Source organism: Bombina bombina, chromosome 3 (assembly GCF_027579735.1).
Source record: "Bombina bombina isolate aBomBom1 chromosome 3, aBomBom1.pri, whole genome shotgun sequence".
NCBI lineage: Eukaryota > Metazoa > Chordata > Amphibia > Anura > Bombinatoridae > Bombina > Bombina bombina.
The window spans coordinates 5652704-5677815 of NC_069501.1; the positions used below are offsets into that span (position 1 = coordinate 5652704).

General features: G+C 40.2%; 1 protein-coding gene across 1 annotated transcript in view; it reads right to left on the reverse strand.

Annotated features, from left to right (window-relative positions):
- Window positions 1-25112, reverse strand: part of HSF2BP (heat shock transcription factor 2 binding protein) — a 325578-nt gene that overhangs the window by 132185 nt on the left and 168281 nt on the right. The window contains exon 3 of the mRNA XM_053705704.1: window positions 15404-15553. Within this exon, the coding sequence (XP_053561679.1) occupies window positions 15404-15553 (150 nt within the window). The remainder of the gene's footprint in view (window positions 1-15403; window positions 15554-25112) is intronic.

Here is a 25112-nt window from a genome sequence, read left to right on the forward strand (position 1 = left end):
GTAGCGCTCAGGTCCAGTCGGCAGATTAGGGGTTAATAAGTGTAGGCAGGTGGAGGCGACGTTGTGGGGGGCAGATTAGGGGTTAATAAATATAATATAGGGGTCGGCGATGTTAGGGCAGCAGATTAGGGGTACATAGGGATAATGTAAGTAGCGGCGGTTTACGAAGCGGCAGATTAGGGGTTAATAATAATATGCAGGGGTCAGCGATAGCGGGGGCGGCAGATTAGGGGTTAATAAGTGTAAGGTTAGGGGTGTTTAGACTCGGGGTACATGTTAGAGTGTTAGGTGCAGACGTAGGAAGTGTTTCCCCATAGGAAACAATGGGGCTGCGTTAGGAGCTGAACGCGGCTTTTTTGCAGGTGTTAGGTTTTTTTTTTCAGCTCAAACAGCCCCATTGTATCCTATGGGGGAATCGTGCACGAGCACGTTTTTGAGGCTGGCCGCGTCCGTAAGCAACTCTGGTATCGAGAGTTGAAGCTGCGTTAAATATGCTCTACGCTCCTTTTTTGGAGCCTAACGCAGCCTTTATGTGGACTTTCAATACCAGAGTTATTTTTATGGTGCGGCCAGAAAAAAGCCGGCGTTAGCTTTTCGGGTCTTTACCGACAAAACTCTAAATCTAGCCGTAAGTGTCTTATTGCTGGGAAGGAAAAGCCACTTGCGCTATGAAAAAACAAATGATGCTTACCAGATCATTTCATTTCCTTCTGTATAAGGAGAGTCCATTGCATTATTCCTTACTGTTGGGAAATACTGAACCTGGCCACCAGGAGGAGGCAAAGACACCCCAGCCATAGGCTTAAAGGGACACTGAACCCAAATTTTTTCTTTTGTGATTCAGATAGAGCAGCAATTTTAAACAACTTTCTAATTTACTCAGATTATCAAATTGTCTTCATTCTCTTGGTATCTTTATTTGAAATGCAAGAATGTAAGTTTTGATGTCGGCCCATTTTTGGTGAACAAACTGGGTTGTTCTTGCTGATTGGTGGATAAATCCAACCAGCAATAAACAAATGCTTTCCATGGTTTTGAACCAAAAAATAGCTTAGATGCCTTTTTCAAATAAAGAAAGCAAGAGAACGAAGAAAAATTAATAATAGGAGTAAATTAGAAAGTTGCTTAAAATTGCTGCTCTATCTGAATCATGAAATAAAAAAAATGTGTTCAGTGTCCCTTTAAATACCTCTCCCACTTCCAACATCCCTCAGTCATTCTGCCGAGGGAACAAGGAACAGTAGGAGAAATATCAGGGTATAAATGGTGCCAGAAGAGAAATATAATTAAGAGGGCCGCCCATCGGAGAACACCGGCAGGGGCTGTGGACTCTCCTTATACAGAAGGAAATGAAATTATCTGGTAAGCATAATTTATATTTTCCTTCTTAATATAAGGAGAGTCCACAGAATCATTCCTTACTGTTGGGAAACTTATACCCAAGCTCTAGAGGACACTGAATAACAACAAGAGGGACAAAAAAGAGGCGGACCCTAATCAGAGGGCACCGGTCTGTTCAGTGAGCTGGGTTGCTGTCAAATATCCAGCCTGCGTCTGATAGTACTGTCTGAGTGCTCTTCACAAATGTGAGTACCCTGATTAGGAATTTTTACACCGATACTACCCGGTCATATTACTGGTACACACAGGCGCCCTGTCTGTTTTCTTTCTCCAGATTTGAGGTCTCCTTGTTCCTGTATCCAGACGATCAGTGAGCTGGGTTGCTGTCAAATATCCAGCCTGTGCCTAGTAGCACTGTCTGAGTGCTCTTCACAAATGTGAGTACCCTGACTAGGGAGCATTGAGTGTGATTATTACATTCTATTATCGGTACACACAGGAGCCTCTCTTGTTCTTTCCCTAATTAACCAAAAAGATAAATAAGTCGAAGAGACCTTCTGCCCCTTACACTTCCCGGAATAGACAACAAACAAGGACGAAGTTTGTCTAAAATCCTTAGTAGCCTGAATGTAGAACTTCAAGGCGTGAACCACGTTCAAATTATGAAGCAAACGTTCCTTCGCAGAAGGAGGATTTGGACACAAGGGAGGAACCACAAGCACTTGATTGATGTTGCGTTTTGACACGACCTTAGGAAGAAACCTAACTTAGTACGAAGGACAGCCTTATCAGAATGGAACACCAGATATGGAGGCTCACATTGCAAGGCGGCAATCTCAGATACTTCTAGAAGCAATAGCCAGTAGATCTATCAATCTCATACATAGGCTCAAACGGAGCCCATTGCAACACCCTAAGAACAAGATTTAGACTCCAAGGAGGAGCCTTAGATCGGAACACAGGTCTGATCCTAATCAGAACCTTAACACAGGACTGTACATCGGGAAGCTCTGTGAGCCTCTTGTGCAGTAAAACAGATAGGGATGAAATCTGTCCCATCAGTGAACTGGCAGAAAGGCCCTTCTCCAGTCCATCCTGGAGAAACAATAGGATCCTGGCAACATTAACTGTATGCCAGGAAAATCCACGCTCTTCACACCAGAATAAGTAGGTTCTCCACACCTTATGATAGATGCGACGAGTAACTGGCTTACGAGCTTAAATAAGAGTATCAGTCACTCTCTCAGAAAAACCTATCCTTGCTAGGACTAAGCGTTCAATTTCCACGCAGTCGGCCTCAGAGAATCTAGATTTTGATGAACAAAAGGACCTTGTTCCAGCAGATCCCTGCAACAAGGTAACTTCCACGGAGGAGAAGATGACATCCTCACCAGATCTGCAAACCATATCCTTTGTGGCCACGATGGAGCAATCAGTATCACTGATGCCTGCTCCTGCTTGATGCAGGCCACTACACGAGGAAGAAGTGGTAACGGCGGGAAAAGATAAATTAGACTGAACTTCCAAGGCACTGCTAATGCATCTATTAGCTCTGCCTGAGGATCCCTGGACCTCAACCTATATCTGGGTAGCTTGGTATTGAGACAAGACACCATGAGATCTATCTCCGGTGTCCCCCACTTGTTCCATATTTCCGCAAACACTTCAGGGTGGAGAGACCATTCCCCCGGATGAAAGAATTGTCTGCTGAGAAAATCCGCTTCCCAGTTGTCCACACCTGGAATGTGGATTGTTGACAGCGAACAGCTGTGGGCCTCAGCCCACTCCAGAATTCAAGATACCTCCCTCATTGCTAGGGAGCTTCTCATTCCCACCTGATGGTTGATGTAATCCACTGAGGTTTTATTGTCTGATTGGAATCTGATAAACCGGGACAAACCCAGAAGGGGCCAAGCATTCAGAGCATTGAATATTGCTCAAAGTTCCAGAATGTTGATCGGGAGGGAGCGTTCCTCCTGAGACCTCAGGACCTGTGCCTTCTTGGCACCCCAAACAGCTCCCCATCCTGATAGACTCGCATCTGTAGTCACAATCTCCCAGGATGGTCTTAAAAAGGATGTCCCTCTGGACAGATGATCTGAAAAGAGCCACCAAGAGAGCGATTCTTTCGACTGGTTGTCCAAAGAGATCTGTTGAGACAGATCCAAATGATCGCCGTTCCACTGCCTCAGCATGCACAGTTGCAGCGGTCTGAGACGGAACCTGGCAAAGGGAATGATGACTGGAAGTGCTGGTCCAGGAACGCAAACCTAAGGAACAGGAAGTAATCCTTGTGGATTGGAACGTGAAGGTAAGCATCCTTCAGATCTATAGTGGTCATGAACTGTCCTTCCTGAATTAAGGGAAGGATGGACCTTATCGTCTCCATCTTGAACGAGGGGACATTTAGAAATTTGTTTAAGCATTTTAGGTCCAGGATCGTCCGAAAAGTTCCCTCCTTCTTTGGGACCACGAAAATGTTTGAATAGTATCCCAAACCTCTTTCTGCAATAGGAACCGGGACAATGACCCCTAAGGAGGACAGATCCCGCACACACCCCAGAAAGGCTTCCCTCTTTGCTGTTCTGGATGACAGACTCGAGAGGAGAAATCTGCCCTTTGGTGGATTGGACTTTAAACCTATCTTATATCCCTATGCTATGACCTCCAGGACCCATGGATCTTGCACGTCCCTGAACCAAGAGATCCGAAAAGAGCGACAGTCTGCCCCCTACACAATCCGGCGCTGGTTCGGGGGCCGCCCCTTCATGCCGATTTAATCTTGGCGGGCTTCTTGCTCTGCTTGAATTTACTCCAGGACTAAGCCGGCTTCCAAGTACTCTTGGTTTGCTCTGGCTTAACGGAGAGCTGCTGTCTTGGGATTTATCAGAACGAAAATTAGAACTTTGTCTCTTAGACTTGTTCTTTTTATCTTGCGGTAGGAAAGCATCCTTGCCCCCTGTAACCGTGGAGATAATGTAGTCCAGGCCTAGAACAAATAGAATATTTCCCTTAAAAGGGAGGGAGAGAAGTCTGGACTTAAAAGTCATGTCCGCAGGGCCGGACTTCTGCCAGAGCGCCCGACGGATCTGAACTGCAAAACCAGACACCTTAGCATTTAGGCGAATAATCTGCATGTTGGCATCATAGATAAAAGAATTAGCAATTCTCAATGCTCTAATTCTTTCCTGGATAACGTCGAGGGGACCCTCCACCTCGATCAATTCCGATAAGGAGTCACACCAGTAGGTAGCTGCTCCAGCAAACGAGGCAACAGCCGCTGCCGGTTGAAACAAGAATCCCGTATGTTGGAACATCATTCTTAGAAAAGTTTCCATCTTCTTATCCATTGGCTCTCTAAACGACGAGCTATCCTCAAGCGGGTTAGTAGTATGCTTGGCAAGCGTGGAGATAGTGCCATTCCACTTTAGGGACGAAACCCCACAATACCAATTGAGAGTCCAGGACCGGGAATAATTTCTTAAAGGAAGACAGAGGGGAAAAGGAAGATCCAATTCTCTCCCATTCGTTTTTAATAATGTTCGCCATCTTTACAGGTACAGGTAAAGTTAACGGCACTACCCTGTCCTCATACACTCTATCTAATTTAAGAATCAAAGGTTCATCAGGCAGCTTAGCCTCTGGAACCTCTAATGTAGACAGGACCTCTTTTAGAAGAAAACCTAAGTGTTCAATCTTAAATCAAAAAGCTGGTTCCTCTGCAGCAGGAGGCTTAGAGACAGCAGACTCTGACCCAGAAAGTTCACCCTCTAAAGCCTCAGAGCGTGACTCATCCTCGGATAACTGAGTAAGAACAGATAAATCCAATAACTCACATGATGACCCCTGGGCAGGAGAGCTATGTTTAACATTTCGCTTGCGTTTAGCGGGGCAAGGTAAAGCACTGAGGGCCTCAGACACCACCATTTTTAACTGCGCAGTAAAATCTGATGGTAAAAGGCTCCCTTTAGATGGAGGATCAGGCGTGCTATGGGAAGCTGCATGTGTAGAAGATGACTGATGGGTATGCACATCATGGGATGGCGAGTCCTCAGAGGTGGACGGCTTAGTGGTACTAAAGGAGTTAACCTTCTTAGACCTAATAACAAGTTCAAGGCATATGGAACATAGTTGAGAGGGCGGGCACACCAAGCCCTAATCACAATATAAACAGGCATTACTATTTGGAATAGAGGGAGTACCCTCTAGTATCTCAGAATCTTCCATAGCTTAGGCTAATGACAGTAGGAGAAAGAAAATAAAACAATCTTTTTATTTCACAAAAAACGGCACCTTTATACTCCCAATGGCTGGGGCACTCACCACCTCCTAGACCTAGACAATACAGAGAAAAAGCATCCTCTACGACAGCCAGCTCGGTCAGGAAAGAGGAAATGAAAGCTAGACCACTCCAGGTCACATGGTGCGCAAGGCAGGACCACCCCTTGCTATAAGAAAAAGTGTGCCAAGCTCGACAGCGTTCAAAGTGAAAGTAAAAACCTGTGCGTTTAAGCCATATAACAAACAGTCTATGAGCCCAATAAATCTCACACATAAAGCAGCATAAAACCAAAGCATCACATTTGATTAATCCCCACTGTTCATTAATCTCCCTCAGGAGATATTAACACATGATTCTATTAAGATAAAAGGAGCCACACTGTTACCCTTTCTTCTAGCATTTTCAACTTATGTAAAAATTGAAACAATCTTACCAGAATCCACGCTGTGGAACAGAAACACTCAAGTGTGACAGTCTTGTAGTATTGCTCCTGACATGCAGGCCCATTTATCAAGCTCCGTATGGAGCTTGAAGGGCCGTGTTTCTGGCGAGTCTTCAGACTCGCCAGAAACACAACTTATGAAGCAGCGGTCAAAAGACCGCTGCTCCATAACCCTGTCCGCCTGCTCTGAACAGGCGGACAGGAATCGCCAGACATCAACCCGATCGAATACGATCGGGTTGATTGACAGCTCCCTGCTGGCGGCCGATTGGCCGCGAGTCAGCAGGGGGCGGCGTTGCACCAGCAGCTCTTGTGAGCTGCTGGTGCAATGTTAAATGCGGAGAGCGTATTGCTCTCCGCATTTAGCGAGGTCTTGCGGACCTGATCCGCAGTGTCGGATCAGGTCCGCAAGACCTTTGATAAATGGGCCTGATGGACTTGAGTTAGAAAACCAGCAGACAATGAAACTCGTCAACACTGATTGCTTAGGAGCTATTAGAAGGCAGTCTGGAAGGTTTTGCAGAAAGACTCTCCCTGCAACTTCAGATTCGAACTTTCGTCAATGTTCTCACTGAGTGGCTGACAAGACTACTTAAAACTCCAGTCCCATATCGAAGGGCAGATATTCTTCCCAAGGAACTACTCCGAACCTTCTGACACTTCTCTGCCATCCTCCTGTGACGAAAGGCAAAGAATGACTGGGGGATGGGGGAAGTGGGAGAGGTATTTAAGCCTTTGGCTGGTGTGTCTTTGCCTCCTCCTGGTGGCAAGGTTCAGTATTTCCCAACAGTAAGGAATGATGCCGTGGACTCTCCTTATATTAAGAAGGAAAACAGAATTTATGTTTACCTGATAAATTACTTTCTCCAACGGTGTGTCCGGTCCACGGCGTCATCCTTACTTGTGGGATATTCTCTTCCCCAACAGGAAATGGCAAAGAGCCCAGCAAAGCTGGTCACATGATCCCTCCTAGGCTCCGCCTTCCCCAGTCATTCGACCGACGTAAAGGAGGAATATTTGCATAGGAGAAATCATATGATACCGTGGTGACTGTAGTTAGAGAAAATAAATCATCAGACCTGATTAAAAAACCAGGGCGGGCCGTGGACCGGACACACCGTTGGAGAAAGTAATTTATCAGGTAAACATAAATTCTGTTTTCTCCAACATAGGTGTGTCCGGTCCACGGCGTCATCCTTACTTGTGGGAACCAATACCAAAGCTTTAGGACACGGATGATGGGAGGGAGCAAATCAGGCCACCTAGATGGAAGGCACCACGGCTTGCAAAACCTTTCTCCCAAAAATAGCCTCAGAAGAAGCAAAAGTATCAAATTTGTAAAATTTAGTAAAAGTGTGCAGTGAAGACCAAGTCGCTGCCTTACATATCTGATCAACAGAAGCCTCGTTCTTGAAGGCCCATGTGGAAGCCACGGCCCTAGTGGAATGAGCTGTGATTCTTTCAGGAGGCTGTCGTCCGGCAGTCTCATAAGCCAATCTGATTATGCTTTTAAGCCAAAAAGAGAGAGAGGTAGAAGTTGCTTTTTGACCTCTCCTTTTACCAGAATAAACAACAAACAAGGAAGATGTTTGTCTGAAATCCTTTGTAGCCTCTAAATAGAATTTTAGAGCACGAACTACATCCAAATTGTGCAACAAACGTTCCTTCTTTGAAACTGGATTCGGACACAAAGAAGGCACGACTATCTCCTGGTTAATATTTTTGTTAGAAACAACTTTCGGAAGAAAACCAGGTTTAGTACGCAAAACCACCTTATCTGCATGGAACACCAGATAAGGAGGAGAACACTGCAGAGCAGATAACTCTGAAACTCTTCTAGCAGAAGAAATTGCAACCAAAAACAAAACTTTCCAAGATAATAACTTGATATCAACGGAATGTAGGGGTTCAAACGGAACCCCCTGAAGAACTGAAAGAACTAAATTAAGACTCCAAGGAGGAGTCAAAGGTTTGTAAACAGGCTTGATTCTAACCAGAGCCTGAACAAAAGCTTGAACATCTGGCACAGCCGCCAGCTTTTTGTGAAGTAAAACAGATAAAGCAGAAATCTGTCCCTTCAAAGAACTTGCAGATAATCCTTTCTCCAAACCTTCTTGAAGAAAGGATAGAATCTTAGGAATTTTTATCTTGTTCCATGGGAATCCTTTAGATTCACACCAACAGATATATCTTTTCCATATTTTATGGTAGATTTTTCTAGTTACAGGCTTTCTGGCCTGAACAAGAGTATCAATGACAGAATCTGAGAACCCTCGCTTTGATAAAATCAAGCGTTCAATCTCCAAGCAGTCAGTTGGAGTGAGGCCAGATTCGGATGTTCGAACGGACCTTGAACAAGAAGGTCCTATCTCAAAGGTAGCCTCCATGGTGGAGCCGATGACATATTCACCAGATCTGCATACCAAGTCCTGCGTGGCCACGCAGGAGCTATCAAGATCACCGATACCCTCTCCTGTTTGATCCTGGCTACCAGCCTGGGAATGAGAGGAAACGGTGGGAACACATAAGCTAGGTTGAAGCTCCAAGGTGCTACTAGTGCATCCACTAGAGTCGCCTTGGGATCCCTGGATCTGGACCCGTAGCAAGGAACCTTGAAGTTCTGACGAGACGCCATCAGATCCATGTCTGGAATGCCCCAAAATTGAATTATTTGGGCAAAGATTTCCGGATGGAATTCCCACTCCCCCGGATGAAATGTCTGACGACTCAGAAAATCCGCTTCCCAATTTTCCACTCCTGGGATGTGGATTGCAGACAAGTGGCAGGAGTGAGTCTCCGCCCATTGAATTATTTTGGTCACTTCTTCCATCGCCAGGGAACTCCTTGTTCCCCCCTGATGGTTGATATACGCAACAGTCGTCATGTTGTCTGATTGAAACCGTATGAATTTGGCCTTTGCTAGCTGAGGCCAAGCCTTGAGAGCATTGAATATCGCTCTCAGTTCCAGAATATTTATCGGGAGAAGAGATTCTTCCCAAGACCAAAGACCCTGAGCTTTCAGGGGTTCCCAGACCGCGCCCCAGCCCACCAGACTGGCGTCGGTCGTGACAATGACCCACTCTGGTCTGCGGAAGCTCATCCCTTGTGACAGGTTGTCCAGGGTCAGCCACCAACGGAGTGAATCTCTGGTCCTCTGATCTACTTGTATCGTCGGAGACAAGTCTGTATAATCCCCATTCCACTGACTGAGCATGCACAGTTGTAATGGTCTTAGATGAATTCGCGCAAAAGGAACTATGTCCATTGCCGCGACCATCAAACCTATTACTTCCATGCACTGCGCTATGGAAGGAAGAAGAACAGAATGAAGTACTTGACAAGCGCTTAGAAGTTTTGATTTTCTGGCCTCTGTCAGAAAAATCCTCATTTCTAAGGAGTCTATTATTGTTCCCAAGAAGGGAACTCTTGTTGACGGAGATAGAGAACTTTTTTCTACGTTCACTTTCCACCCGTGAGATCTGAGAAAGGCCAGGACAATGTCCGTATGAGCCTTTGCTTGAGGTAGAGACGACGCTTGAATCAGTATGTCGTCCAAGTAAGGTACTACTGCAATGCCCCTTGGTCTTAGCACCGCTAGAAGGGACCCTAGTACCTTTGTGAAAATTCTTGGAGCAGTGGCTAATCCGAATGGAAGTGCCACAAACTGGTAATGCTTGTCCAGAAAGGCGAACCTTAGGAACCGATGATGTTCCTTGTGGATAGGAATATGTAGATACGCATCCTTTAAATCCACCGTGGTCATGAATTGACCTTCCTGGATGGTAGGAAGAATTGTCCGAATGGTTTCCATTTTGAACGATGGAACCTTGAGAAATTTGTTTAGGATCTTGAGATCTAAGATTGGTCTGAATGTTCCCTCTTTTTTGGGAACTATGAACAGATTGGAGTAGAATCCCATCCCTTGTTCTCCTAATGGAACAGGATGAATCACTCCCATTTTTAACAGGTCTTCTACACAATGTAAGAATGCCTGTCTTTTTATGTGGTCTGAAGACAATTGAGACCTGTGGAACCTCCCCCTTGGGGGTAGCTCCTTGAATTCCAGAAGATAACCTTGGGAGACTATTTCTAGCGCCCAAGGATCCAGAACATCTCTTGCCCAAGCCTGAGCGAAGAGAGAAAGTCTGCCCCCCAGAGGAACCGGTCCCGGATCGGGGGCCAACATCTCATGCTGTCTTGGTAGCAGTGGCAGGTTTCTTGGCCTGCTTACCTTTGTTCCAGCCTTGCATTGGCCTCCAGGCTGGCTTGGTTTGAGAAGTATTACTTAGAGGATGTAGAACTTGGGGTTGGTCCGTTTCTGCGAAAGGGACGAAAATTTGGTTTATTTTTAGCCTTGAAAGACCTATCCTGAGGAAGGGCGTGGCCCTTACCCCCAGTGATATCTGAAATAATCTCTTTCAAGTCAGGGCCAAACAGCGTTTTCCCCTTGAAAGGTATGTTAAGCAATTTGTTCTTGGAAGACGCATCCGCTGACCAAGATTTTAGCCAAAGCGCTCTGCGCGCCACAATAGCAAACCCCGAATTTTTCGCCGCTAATCTAGCCAATTGCAAAGTGGCGTCTAAAGTAAAAGAATTAGCCAATTTAAGAGCATGAATTCTGTCCATAATCTCCTCATAAGAAGAATCTTTATTGAGCGACTTTTCTAGTTCATCGAACCAGAAACACGCTGCTGTAGTGACAGGAACAATGCATGAAATTGGTTGTAGAAGGTAACCTTGCTGAACAAACATCTTTTTAAGCAAACCCTCTAATTTTTTATCCATAGGATCTTTGAAAGCACAACTATCTTCTATAGGGATAGTAGTGCGTTTGTTTAGAGTAGAAACCGCCCCCTCGACCTTGGGGACTGTCTGCCATAAGTCCTTTCTGGGGTCGACCATAGGAAACAATTTCTTAAATATAGGGGGAGGGACAAAAGGTATGCCGGGCCTTTCCCATTCTTTGTTTACAATGTCCGCCACCCGCTTAGGTATAGGAAAAGCTTCAGGGGGCCCCGGGACCTCTAGGAACTTGTCCATCTTACATAATTTCTCTGGAATGACCAAATTGTCACAATCATCCAGAGTAGATAACACCTCCTTAAGCAGAGCGCGGAGATGTTCCAATTTAAATTTGAATGTAATCACATCAGGTTCAGCTTGTTGAGAAATTTTCCCTGAATCTGAAATTTCTCCCTCAGACAAAACCTCCCTGGCCCCCTCAGACTGGTGTAGGGGCATTTCAGAACCATTATCATCAGCGTCCTCATGCTCTTCGGTATTTTCTAAAACAGAGCAGTCGCGCTTTCGCTGATAAGTGGGCATTTTGGCTAAAATGTTTTTGATAGAATTATCCATTACAGCCGTTAATTGTTGCATAGTAAGGAGTATTGGCGCACTAGATGTACTAGGGGCCTCCTGTGTGGGCAAGACTGGCGTAGACGAAGGAGGGGATGATGCAGTACCATGCTTACTCCCCTCACTTGAGGAATCATCTTGGGCATCATTTCTCTAAATTTTGTGTCACATACATCACATCTATTTAAATGAGAAGGAACCTTGGCTTCCTCACATACAGAACATAGTCTATCTGATAGTTCAGACATGTTAAACAGGCAAAAACTTGATAACAAAGTACAAAAAACGTTTTAAAATAAAACCGTTACTGTCACTTTAAATTTTAAACTGAACACACTTTATTACTGAAAATGTGAAAAAGTATGAAGGAATTGTTCAAAATTCACCAAAATTTCACCACAGTGTCTTAAAGCCTTAAAAGTATTGCACACCAAATTTGAAAGCTTTAACTCTTAAAATAACCGGAGCCGTTTTTATATTTAACCCCTATACAGTCCCTGGTATCTGCTTTGCTGAGACCCAACCAAGCCCAGAGGGGAATACGATACCAAATGACGCCTTCAGTAAGCTTTTTCTATGTATCTGAGCTCCTCACACATGCATCTGCATGCCTTGCTTCCCAAAAAACAACTGCGCAATAGAGGCGCGAAAATGAGGCTCTGCCTATGATTAGAGAAGGCCCCCAGTGAAAAAGGTGTCCAATACAGTGCCTGCCGGTTATTTAACATAATTCCCAAGAATAAAATAACTCCTCAAAGCTATAAACTATTAAAAATGCTTATAAATCAATCGTTTTAGCCCAGAAAAATGTCTACCAGTCTTTAAGCCCTTGTGAAGCCCTTTATTCTTATTTAATAAAAATGGCTTACCGGATCCCATAGGGAAAATGACAGCTTCCAGCATTACCAAGTCTTGTTAGAAATGTGTCATACCTCAAGCAGCAAAAGTCTGCTCACTGTTTCCCCCAACTGAAGTTAATTCCTCTCAACAGTCCTGTGTGGAAACAGCCATCGATTTTAGTAACGGTTGCTAAAATCATTTTCCTCTTACAAACAGAAATCTTCATCTCTTTTCTGTTTCAGAGTAAATAGTACATACCAGCACTATTTTAAAATAACAAACTCTTGATTGAAGAATAAAAACTACATTTAAACACCAAAAAACTCTAAGCCATCTCCGTGGAGATGTTGCCTGTACAACGGCAAAGAGAATGACTGGGGAAGGCGGAGCCTAGGAGGGACCATGTGACCAGCTTTGCTGGGCTCTTTGCCATTTCCTGTTGGGGAAGAGAATATCCCACAAGTAAGGATGACGCCGTGGACCGGACACACCTATGTTGGAGAAATATGTATTTCCTAGTAACCGCCATATGTACAAAAGTGTCCGGAAAGAGTTCCAGGAGGCCAGTTCCTTAAAGTGCGCCTCAACCGCTCCTGCAGAACCACTGTTCTGGGTACTGCTTGGCCGCATCTCCCCAGTAGTCACTCCCAGCCAGTAAAAGGGATTCCAGTCCTGGCTCCCCTCAGTGCCCTTACCCGGCAAAAAGGGTAAAATCCCTGGTCTCTTTCAAGTGCCATAATCAGTGGGCAGGAGGCTAGCCCACAACCCCCTCAAGAAGCCCCAGTGACAGTAGGCTTTGTCACATTCCTTCCCCCTTAAAAGAAGACCAACCAGGTCCCAGACCTCCCACTGGGCTAGACCTGTGTTAGTCGGGCAGAAAAACCCCAAAACACAATCCCATTGGAGAGTCGGGTTCCACAGATGGGGAGCTGAGCCGACTGCCCAGTCTCCCGGATGCATGTACCGCAGCTGGAGCGCTGGGCTTACAATGAAAGCTTCTGGAGGCTCACTCGACGGCTGAAAAGATGCATCCCTGGTGTGGTCTTGGTACTGTAACTGAGGGGATGAGATGCCCACTCCATCTCCCAGACACATGAACTCTGGCTGGTATTTGTGAAACTGTTTCTTCCGCCCCCGGATCCTCACACCACAACTGGGAAGATGCTTCTGGGGGGATCAGCTCTCAGACTTCTGGACTCCCGTTGGGGAGCAAGAAACTGCTTCCTTTGCTCCCGGGTCTACCAACTGCCGCTGAGGAGACGTCTCTCAGGGGCCATCTCCCAAACTACCTGACTTCTGCTGCCGCTGGGGAGATGAGCCAGTTGCTCCATCTCCCGGACTCTCTTCCAGTTGCTAGGCAGACACTTCACCAATACTGTCTCCCAGGCTCCTGGGCTACTGCTGGGGAGGGAGGACGGCCTTCTCTGCAATCAGGTCCTTGTATTCCTGCCGGGAAAATGAGCCAACCACTGCATCTCCTGGATCCCCTCCCTGCTCCTGGGGATCATAGTTGGCTGCTTTCACCTCTGAGTCCTCACACCACTGCTGGGGAGCGAGAACAGATTCATCCGTACCTGTGTACACACACTGCCGCTAGGGAGACATCTCCCTGGGACTGTCTCCCTGGTTCCCAGATTCTTGGTGCCGCTTGGGGGATGAGAAAACTTCTCCATCCCCCGGACCCCCGACCAGCTGTGGGGCGAATGTAACCCTAAATTCCAAAATCAAATAAAAAATGAAGTAAAAAGTGTAATAAAAGTTGTACAAGGCAAATACTACCAAGAAAGTGCTTGTGAGTACCAAATTGTGAAATGATTAGAGATATCTTTTGGTATTTGTCTTTTCTGCACCATTGGTTGCCTTTTCTTTTTATCTTTCAAAAAGATAAGATCCACATCCCCCCACTTGTAGTATATCCTGGGAGAGACCACTCTAACAACAGTAAGCTGGAGACTGACAAGCCCAGCCTGCTTTGATTGCACTACCCAATAGTTCAACCTCTTTTTGAGTATCCATTTGGTAATTTCTTATTTCCTTGAAAACCAAGATTTCTGCACCATGAGGCGCTCTTCTTTGTTTCATTTATAGATCAGTCCTTTTAGCACCAGAAAAAAATCTCCCTGTCATCACTGAAACATATGATCACTGGGCTCATGTTGGTCACCTGCATCCTAAGGGAAAGAGGTGACCAATCATTCACTTTAATTTGGTGGTCCTTTGTCCCTTTAGGTCAAACAGTGAAGAAGTCTTCTTTAAAGCCACCCTCCTCTTTAATCATATCTGCTGTAGTTATGCAGATATTGCTGTTTTTATTGTGAGCACCTGCACCCAAGCTTCTGAAAGGTCAGACACCTCATTCAGAAGAGGGGTTGCATGTCCTATGATGTGGTGTTAGGGCTGAGATATGGTTGGTTATGGAACAGATGACCAGTAGAGGAGGTAAGGTCACATAGTAAGGGGATACAAGACTGACTGAGATGTGCATAAGGTTATCTTGAGAATGAATTAAGTTGTGCATCTGAAGGACATAAGGGCAGACATGATGGGCCTTCTGGGTCATATCTGTTGTCAAAATCTGTGTTTCTATTTGATATCTCTCACCTTCCCCATCACTTCTTACTAGTTATGATTGTCCTTTAAACTTAGAGTGTCCTGATCTATTTGCCACTATTTATTCCTGTTGCAGGTCATGTCACTAGCACTTGGTGCATCCTGAGCATGGCTGTGAATAAATTAACTAGTAATGTGCTATATGTACTGGCCAGGCACAGGGTACAATTTTTAAATCTGTGCATTTGTCACATGTCTAAAGTTATTTAAAATTAGTAAAGGTCATTGTCCCTAGGGCTATAGCTGTCCTATCTCCCATTGGCCACTGTCACTGATTTTCTACTTCTCAGCAGTTTGTCACGTCTCATAGCGTCTCGCCTGTTCATCTGACGCCCTTTGCTTTGTCACTACCACTCACAAGACAGTGAACTTTTTCTCTGAATAATCAGCTAGTTCTACTTTAGTATTTACTTTGCTGTTTTCACCCCTGTGTTTTCATTGTCCTCCATATTTACCCACCAGCATGGCCCTCACAGCATGCACCTCTCCCCCATCTGCCCGGAATTGCACATAGTCATGTATGTACTCACGCCTTCCAGAATGCTCTGCACTGCCTCCTCTTTGTTAGACACACCCCAAAGCATGGTACAGACTGTAGCGCCCAGGTGAGTGCAGTATTCAGCCTGCTGCATAGACTGCGACTCAACAGTATTCAGCTGGGTCAGAAGAGACAGCTTCTCCTACATGACAAGTGAAAATGCAAAAATAATGAGCCACAAGCTGGTCTGCTGTTGGGAGATGTAACTGGGAAGAACAGGTGTTGGGAGATGTAACTGGGATGGTCTGGTGTTGGGAGAGGATATAACTGGGATGGTCTGGTGTTGTGAAATGATGTGACTGGGATAGTCTGGTGTTGGGAGATGATGTTACTGGGATGGTCTGGTGTTGGTAGATGATGTTACTGGGTTGTCTGGTGTTGGGAGATGTTGTTACTGAGATGGTCTGGTGTTGGGAGATAATATAACTGGGATGGTCTGGTGTTGGGAGGTGATATAACTGGGATGGTCTGGTGTTGTGAAATTATGTGACTGGGATGGTCTGGTGTTGGGAGATGTTTTTACAGGGATGGTCTGGTGTTGGGAGATTATATAACTGGGGTGGTCAGGTGTTGGGAGATGCTGTAACTGCAAAGGTCAGGAGTTGTGAGATGATGTTACTGTTATATTCTGGTGTTGGGAGATGTTGGTACTGGGATGGCCAGGTATTGGGAGATGATGTTACTGTGAAGGTGTGGTGTTGAAAGATTAGGTTACTGGGTGAGCTGGTGTTTGGAGATGGTGTTACTGGGATGGTCTTGAGTTGGGAGATGAAATAACTGGGATGGTCTGGTGTTGTGAAATGATGTGACTGGGATGGTCTGGTGTTGGGAGATGATGTTACTGGGATGGTCTGGTGTTGGGAGATGATGTTGCTGGGTGGTCTGGTGTTGGGAGATGTTGTTACTGGGATGGTCTGGTGTTGGGAGATGATATAACTGGGATGGTCTGGTGTTGGAAGATGATATAACTGGGATGGTCTGGTGTTGTGAAATTATGTGACTGGGATGGTCTGGTGTTGGGAGATGTTGTTACTGGGATGGTCTGGTTATGGGAGATGACATAACTGGGATGGTCAGGAGTTGGGAGATGCTGTAACTGCAAAGGTTAGGAGTTGTGAGATGATGTTACTGGTATATTCTGGTGTTGGGAGATGTTGTTACTGGGATGGCCAGGTGTTGGGAGATGATGTTACTGTGAAGGTGTGGTGTTGCGAGATGATGTTACTGAGTGAGCTTGTGTTAGGAGATGGTGTTACTGGGATGGTCTGGTGTTGGGAGATGTTATTGGGATGGTTTAGTTCTGGGAGATGCTGTTACTGCGAAGGTCAGAAGTTGTGAGATGTTGTTACTGGGATGATTAAGTGTTGGGAGATGATGTTACTGGGATGGTCAGGTGTTCGGAGATGATGTATCTGGGATGGTCTGGTGTTGGGAGATGATGTTACTGGGATGGTCTGGTGTTGGGAGATGATGTTACTGGGATGGTCTGGTGTTGGGAGATTATGTTACTGGGAGAGTCTGCTGTTGCTCTATAAAGAATTACAGCTGATAGATAATATTGTAGCTTAAATACTGTATAAATGTTACAGGTTAACTAATAAGTGATGCATTGCTCTATAAAGAACGAAACCTGATACATAATATTGTAGCTTACCTATAAATATTACAGGTTAGCTAATAAGTGAAGCATTGCTCTATAAGGTACCTAAATTATAATATTGTAGCTTATATATAAATGTTACAGGTTAGCTAATAAGTGATGCATTGCTCTATAAAGAATTACAGCTGATACATAATATTGTAGCTTATATATAAATGTTACAGGTTAGCTAATAAGTGATGCATTGCTCTATAAAGAATTACAGCTGATACATAATATTGTAGCTTATATATAAATGTTGAAGATTAGCTAATAAGTGATGCATTGCTCTATAAATAATTGTACCTGATACATAATATGTAGCTTATATATAAATGTTACAGATTAGCTAATTAGTGATGCATTGCTCTATAAAGAATTACACCTGATACATAATATTGTAGCTTATATATAAATGTTACAGGTTAGCTAATAAGTGATGAATTGCTCTATAAAGAATTACACCTGATACATAATATTGTAGCTTACATATAAATGTTACAGGTTAGCTAATAAGTGATGCATTGCTCTATAAAGAATTACACCTGATACATAATATTGTAGCTTATATATAAATGTTACAGGTTAGCTAATAAGTGATGCATTGCTCTATAAATAATTGTACCTGATACATAATATTGTAGCTTATATATAAATGTTACAGGTTAACTAATAAGTGATGCATTACTCTATAAAGAATTACACCTGATAACATAATATTGTAGCTTATATATAAATGTTACAGGTTAGCTAATACGTGATGCATTGCTCTATAAAGAATTACACCTGATACATAATATTGTAGCTTATATATAAATGTTACAGGTTAGCTAATAAGTGATGCATTGCTCTATAAAGAATTCACCTGACACATAATATTGTAGCTTATATATATAAATGTTACAGGTTAACTAATAAGTGATACATTGCTCTATAAAGAATTACAGCTGATACATAATATTGTAGCTTATATATAAATGTTACAGGTTAGCTAATAAGTGATGCATTGCTCTATAAAGAATTACACCTGATACATAATATTGTAGCTTATCTATAAATGTTACAGGTTAGCTAATAAGTGATGCATTGCTCTATAAAGAATTACACCTGATACTTAATATTGTAGCTTATATATAAATGTTACAGATTAGCTAATAAGTGATGCATTGCTCTATAAAGAATTACACCTGATACATAATATTGTAGCTTATATATAAATGTTACAGGTTAGCTAATAAGTGATGCATTGCTCTATAAAGAATTACACCTGATACGTAATATTGTAGCTTATATATAAATGTCACAGGTTAGCTAATAAGTGATGCATTGCTCTATAAAGAATTACACCTAATACATAATATTGTAGCTTATATATAAATGTTACAGATTAGCTAATAAGTGATACATTGCTCTATAAAGAATTACACCTAATAGATAATATTGTAGCTTATATATAAATGTTACAGGTTGACTAATAAGTGATGCATTGCTCTATAAAGAATTACACCTGATACATAATATTGTAGCTTATCTATAAATGTTACAGGTTAGCTAATAAGTGATACATTGCTCTATAAAGAATTACACCTGATACATAATATTGTAGCTTATATATAAATGTTACAGGTTAGCTAATAAGTGATGCATTGCTCTATAAAGAATTCACCTGACACATAATATTGTAGCTTATATATATAAATGTTACAGGTTAACTAATAAGTGATACATTGCTCTATAAAGAATTACAGCTGATACATAATATTGTAGCTTATATATAAATGTTACAGGTTAGCTAATAAGTGATGCATTGCTCTATAAAGAATTACACCTGATACATAATATTGTAGCTTATCTATAAATGTTACAGGTTAGCTAATAAGTGATGCATTGCTCTATAAAGAATTACACCTGATACTTAATATTGTAGCTTATATATAAATGTTACAGATTAGCTAATAAGTGATGCATTGCTCTATAAAGAATTACACCTGATACATAATATTGTAGCTTATATATAAATGTTACAGGTTAGCTAATAAGTGATGCATTGCTCTATAAAGAATTACACCTGATACGTAATATTGTAGCTTATATATAAATGTCACAGGTTAGCTAATAAGTGATGCATTGCTCTATAAAGAATTACACCTAATACATAATATTGTAGCTTATATATAAATGTTACAGATTAGCTAATAAGTGATACATTGCTCTATAAAGAATTACACCTAATAGATAATATTGTAGCTTATATATAAATGTTACAGGTTGACTAATAAGTGATGCATTGCTCTATAAAGAATTACACCTGATACATAATATTGTAGCTTATCTATAAATGTTACAGGTTAGCTAATAAGTGATACATTGCTCTATAAAGAATTACACCTGATACATAATATTGTAGCTTATATATAAATGTTACAGGTTAGCTATTAAGTGGTGCATTGCTCTATAAAGAATTACACCTGATACATAATATTGTAGCTTATATATAAATGTTACAGGTTAGCTAATAAGTGATGCATTGCTCTATAAAGAATTACACCTGATACATAATATTGTAGCTTATATATAAATGTTAAAGGTTAGCTAATAAGTGACGCATTGCTCTATAAAGAATTACACCTGATACATAATATTGTAGCTTATATATAAATGATACAGGTTAGCTAATAAGTGATACATTGCTCTATAAAGAATTACACTTAATACATAATATTGTAGCTTATATATAAATGTTACAGGTTAGCTAATAAGTGATGCATTGCTCTATGAAGAATTACAGCTGAAACATAATATTGTAGCTTATATATAAATGTTACAGGTTAGCTAATAAGTGATGCATTGCTCTATAAAGAATTACACCTGATACATAATATTGTAGCTTATATATAAATGTTACAGGTTAACTAATAAGTGGTGCATTGCTCTATAAAGAATTACACCTGATACATAATATTGTAGCTTATATACAAAAGTTACAGGTTAGCTAATAAGTGATGCATTGCTCTATAAAGAAATACACCTGATAAATAATATTTAGCTTATATATAAATGTTACAGGTTAGCTAATAAGTGATACATTGCTCTATAAAGAATTACACCTAATACATGATAGTGTAGCTTATATATAAATGTTACAGATTAGCTAATAAGTGATGCATTGCTCTATAAATAATTGTACCTGATACATAATATTGTAGCTTATATATAAATGTTACAGGTTAATAAGTGATGCATTGCTCTATAAATAATTGTACCTGATACATAATATTGTAGCTTATATATAAATGTTACAGGTTAATAAGTGATGCATTGCTCTATAAAGAATTACACCTGATACGTAATATTGTAGCTTATATATAAATGTTACAGGTTAATAAGTGATGCATTGCTCTATAAAGAATTACACCTGATACGTAATATTGTAGCTTATATATAAATGTCACAGGTTAGCTAATAAGTGATGCATTGCTCTATAAAGAATTACACCTGATACGTAATATTGTAGCTTATATATAAATCTTACAGATTAGCTAATAAGTGATGCATTGCTCTATAAAGAAATACACCTGATACATAATATTGTAGCTTATATATAAATGTTACAGATTAGCTAATAAGTGATGCATTGCTCTATAAAGAATTACACCTGATACGTAATATTGTAGCTAATATATAAATGTTACAGGTTAGCTAATAAGTGATGCATTGCTCTATAAAGAATTACACCTGATACATAATATTGTAGCTTTTATATAAATGTTACAGGTTAACTAATAAGTGATGCATTGCTCTATAAAGAATTACACCTAATAGATAAAATTGTAGCTTATATATAAATGTTACAGATTAGCTAATATGTGATACTTTGCTCTATAAAGAATTACACATGATACATAATATTGTAGCTTATATATAAATGTTACAGGTTAGCTAATAAGTGATGCATTGCTCTATAAAGAATTACAGCTGATACATAATATTGTAGCTTATATATAAATGTTACAGGTTAGCTAATAAGTGATGCATTGCTCTATAAATAATTGTACCTGATACATAATATTGTAGCTTATATATAAATGTTACAGGTTAGCTAATATGTGATGCATTGCTCTATAAAGAATTACACCTGATACATAATATTGTAGCTTATATATAAATGTTACAGGTTAGCTAATAAGTGATGCATTGCTCTATAAAGAATTACACCTGATACATAATATTGTAGCTTATATATAAATGTTACAGATTAGCTAATAAGTGATGCATTGCTCTATAAAGAATTACACCTTATACATAATATTGTAGCTTATATATAAATGTTACAGATTAGCTAATAAGTGATGCATTGCTCTATAAAGAATTACACCTGATACATAATATTGTAGCTTATATATAAATGTTACAGGTTAGCTAATAAGTGATGCATTGCTCTATAAAGAATTACACCTGATACATAATATAGTAGCTTATATATAAATGTTACAGGTTAGCTAATAAGTGATGCATTGCTCTATAAAGAAATACACCTGATAAATAATATTTAGCTTATATATAAATGTTACAGGTTAGCTAATAAGTGATGCATTGCTCTAGAAATAATTGTACCTGATACATAATATTGTAGCTTACATATAAATGTTACAGGTTATTCTGGATTCATGGATTCTGTCAGTGTTTTCATCTGTTCACCATCAACATTGCGTGCAGCAGCAACCACAGCCTCCCAGACACTGTTCAGAGAGGTGTACTGTTTTCCCTCCTTGTAAATCTCACATTTGATGATGGACCACAGGTTCTCAATGGGGTTCAGATCAGGTGAACAAGGAGGCCATGTCATTAAATTTTATTCTTTTATACCCTTTCTTGCCAGCCACGCTGTGGAGTACTTGGACGCGTGTGATGGAGCATTGTCCTGCATGAAAATCATGTTTTTCTTGAAGGATGCAGACTTCTTCCTGTACCACTGCTTGAAGAAGGTGTCTTTCAGAAACTGGCAGTAGGACTGGGAGTTGAGCTTGACTCCATCCTCAACCCGAAAAGGCCCCACAAGCTCATCTTTGATGATACCAGCCCAAACCAGTACTCCACCTCCACCTTGCTGGCGTCTGAGTCGGACTGGAGCTCTCTGCCCTTTACCAATCCAGTCACGGGCCCATCCATCTGGCCCATCAAGACTCACTCTCATTTCATCAGTCCATAAAACCTTAGAAAAATCAGTCTTGAGATATTTCTTGGCCCAGTCTTGACGTTTCAGCTTGTGTGTCTTGTTCAGTGGTGGTCGTCTTTCAGCCTTTCTTACCTTGGCCATGTCTCTGAGTATTGCACACCTTGTGCTTTTGGGCACTCCAGTGATGTTGCAGCTCTGAAATATGGCCAAACTGGTGGCAAGTGGCATCTTGGCAGCTGCACGCTTGACTTTTCTCAGTTCATGGGCAGTTATTTTGTGCCTTGGTTTTTCCACACGCTTCTTGCGACCCTGTTGACTATTTTGAATGAAACGCTTGATTGTTCGATGATCACGCTTCAGAAGCTTTGCAATTTTAAGAGCTGCATCCCTCTGCAAGATATCTCACTATTTTTTACTTTTCTGAGCCTGTCAAGTCCTTCTTTTGACCCATTTTGCCAAAGGAAAGGAAGTTGCCTAATAATTATGCACACCTGATATAGGGTGTTGATGTCATTAGACCACACCCCTTCTCATTACAGAGATGCACATCACCTAATATGCTTAATTGGTAGTAGGCTTTCGTACAAAATACTCATTTGCCTAATAATTCTGCACACAGTGTATATATAAATGTTACAGGTTAACTAATAAGTGATGCATTGCTCTATAAATAATTGTACCTGATACATAATATTGTAGCTTATATATAAATGTTACAGATTAGCTAATAAGTGATGCATTGCTCTATAAAGAATTACACCTAATAGATAATATTGTAGCTTATATATAAATGTTACAGGTTAGCTAATAAGTGATGCATTGCTCTATAAATAATTGTACCTGATACATAATATTGTAGCTTATATATAAATGTTACAGATTAGCTAATAAGTGATGCATTGCTCTATAAATAATTGTACCTGATACATAATATTGTAGCTTATATATAAATGTTACAGGTTAGCTAATAAGTGATACATTGCTCTATAAAGAATTACAGCTGATACATAATATTGTAGCTTATATATAAATGTTACAGGTTAACTAATAAGTGATTCATTGCTCTATAAAGAATTACACCTAATAGATAATATTGTAGCTTATATATAAATGTTACAGATTAGCTAATAAGTGATGCATTGCTCTATAAAGAATTACACCTAATAGATAATATGTAGCTTATATATAAATGTTACAGGTTAGCTAATAAGTGATACTTAGCTCTATAAAGAATTACACCTGATACATAATATTGTAGCTTATATAAAAATGTTACAGGTTAACTAATAAGTGATGCATTGCTCTATAAAGAATTACACCTAATAGATAATATTGTAGCTTATATATAAATAATACAGATTAGCTAATAAGTGATACTTAGCTCTATAAAGAATTACACCTGATACATAATATTGTAGCTTATATAAAAATGTTACAGGTTAGCTAATACGTGATTCATTGCTCTATAAAGAATTACACCTAATACATAATATTGTAGCTTATATATAAATGTTACAGGTTAACTAATAAGTGATGCATTGCTCTATAAAGAATTACACCTAATAGATAAAATGTAGCTTATATATAAATGTTACAGGTTAGCCAATAAGTGATACTTAGCTCTATAAAGAATTACACCTGATACATAATATTGTAGCTTATTTATAAATGTTACAGGTTAACTAATAAGTGATGCATTGCTCTATAAATAATTGTACCTGATACATAATATTGTAGCTTATATATAAATGTTACAGGTTAGCTAATAAGTGATACATTGCTCTATAAAGAATTACAGCTGATACATAATATTGTAGCTTATATATAAATGTTACAGGTTAGCTAATAAGTGATGCATTGCTCTATAAAGAATTACACCTGATACATAATATTGTAGCTTATATAAAAAATGTTACAGGTTAGCTAATACGTGATTCATTGCTCTATAAAGAATTACACCTAATACATAATATTGTAGCTTATATATAAATGTTACAGGTTAACTAATAAGTGATGCATTGCTCTAAAAAGAATTACACCTAATAGATAACAATTTAGCTTATATATAAAAGTTACAGATTATCTAATAAGTGATGCATTGCTCTATAAAGAATTACACCTGATACATAATATTGTAGCTTATATATAAATGTTACAGGTTAGCTAATAAGTGATGCATTGCTCTATAAAGAATTACACCTGATACATAATATTGTAGCTTATATATAAATGTTACAGGTTAGCTAATAAGTGATGCATTGCTCTATAAAGAATTACACCTGATACATAATATTGTAGCTTATATATAAAATGTTACAGGTTAGCTAATAAGTGAAGAATTGCTCTATAAACAATTACACCTGATATATAATATTGTAGCTTATATATAAATGTTACAGGTTAGCTAATTAGTGATGCATTGCTCTATAAATAATTGTACCTGATACATAATATTGTAGCTTATATATAAATGTTACAGGTTAGCTAATAAGTGATGCATTGCTCTATAAAGAATTACACCTAATACATAATATTGTAGCTTATATGTAAATGTTACAGGTGAACTAATAAGTGATGCATTGCTCTATAAAAAAATTACAACTAATAGATAATATTGTAGTTTATATATAAATGTTACAGATTAGCTAATAAGTGATGCATTGCTCTGTAAATAATTGTACCTGATACATAATATTGTAGCTTATATATAAATGTTACAGGTTAGCTAATACGTGATGCATTGCTCTATAAAGAATTACACCTGATACATAATATTGCAGGTTATATATAAATGTTACAGATTAGCTAATAAGTGATGCATTGCTCTATAAAGAATTACACCTAATACATAATATTGTAGCTAATATATAAATGTTACAGGTTAGC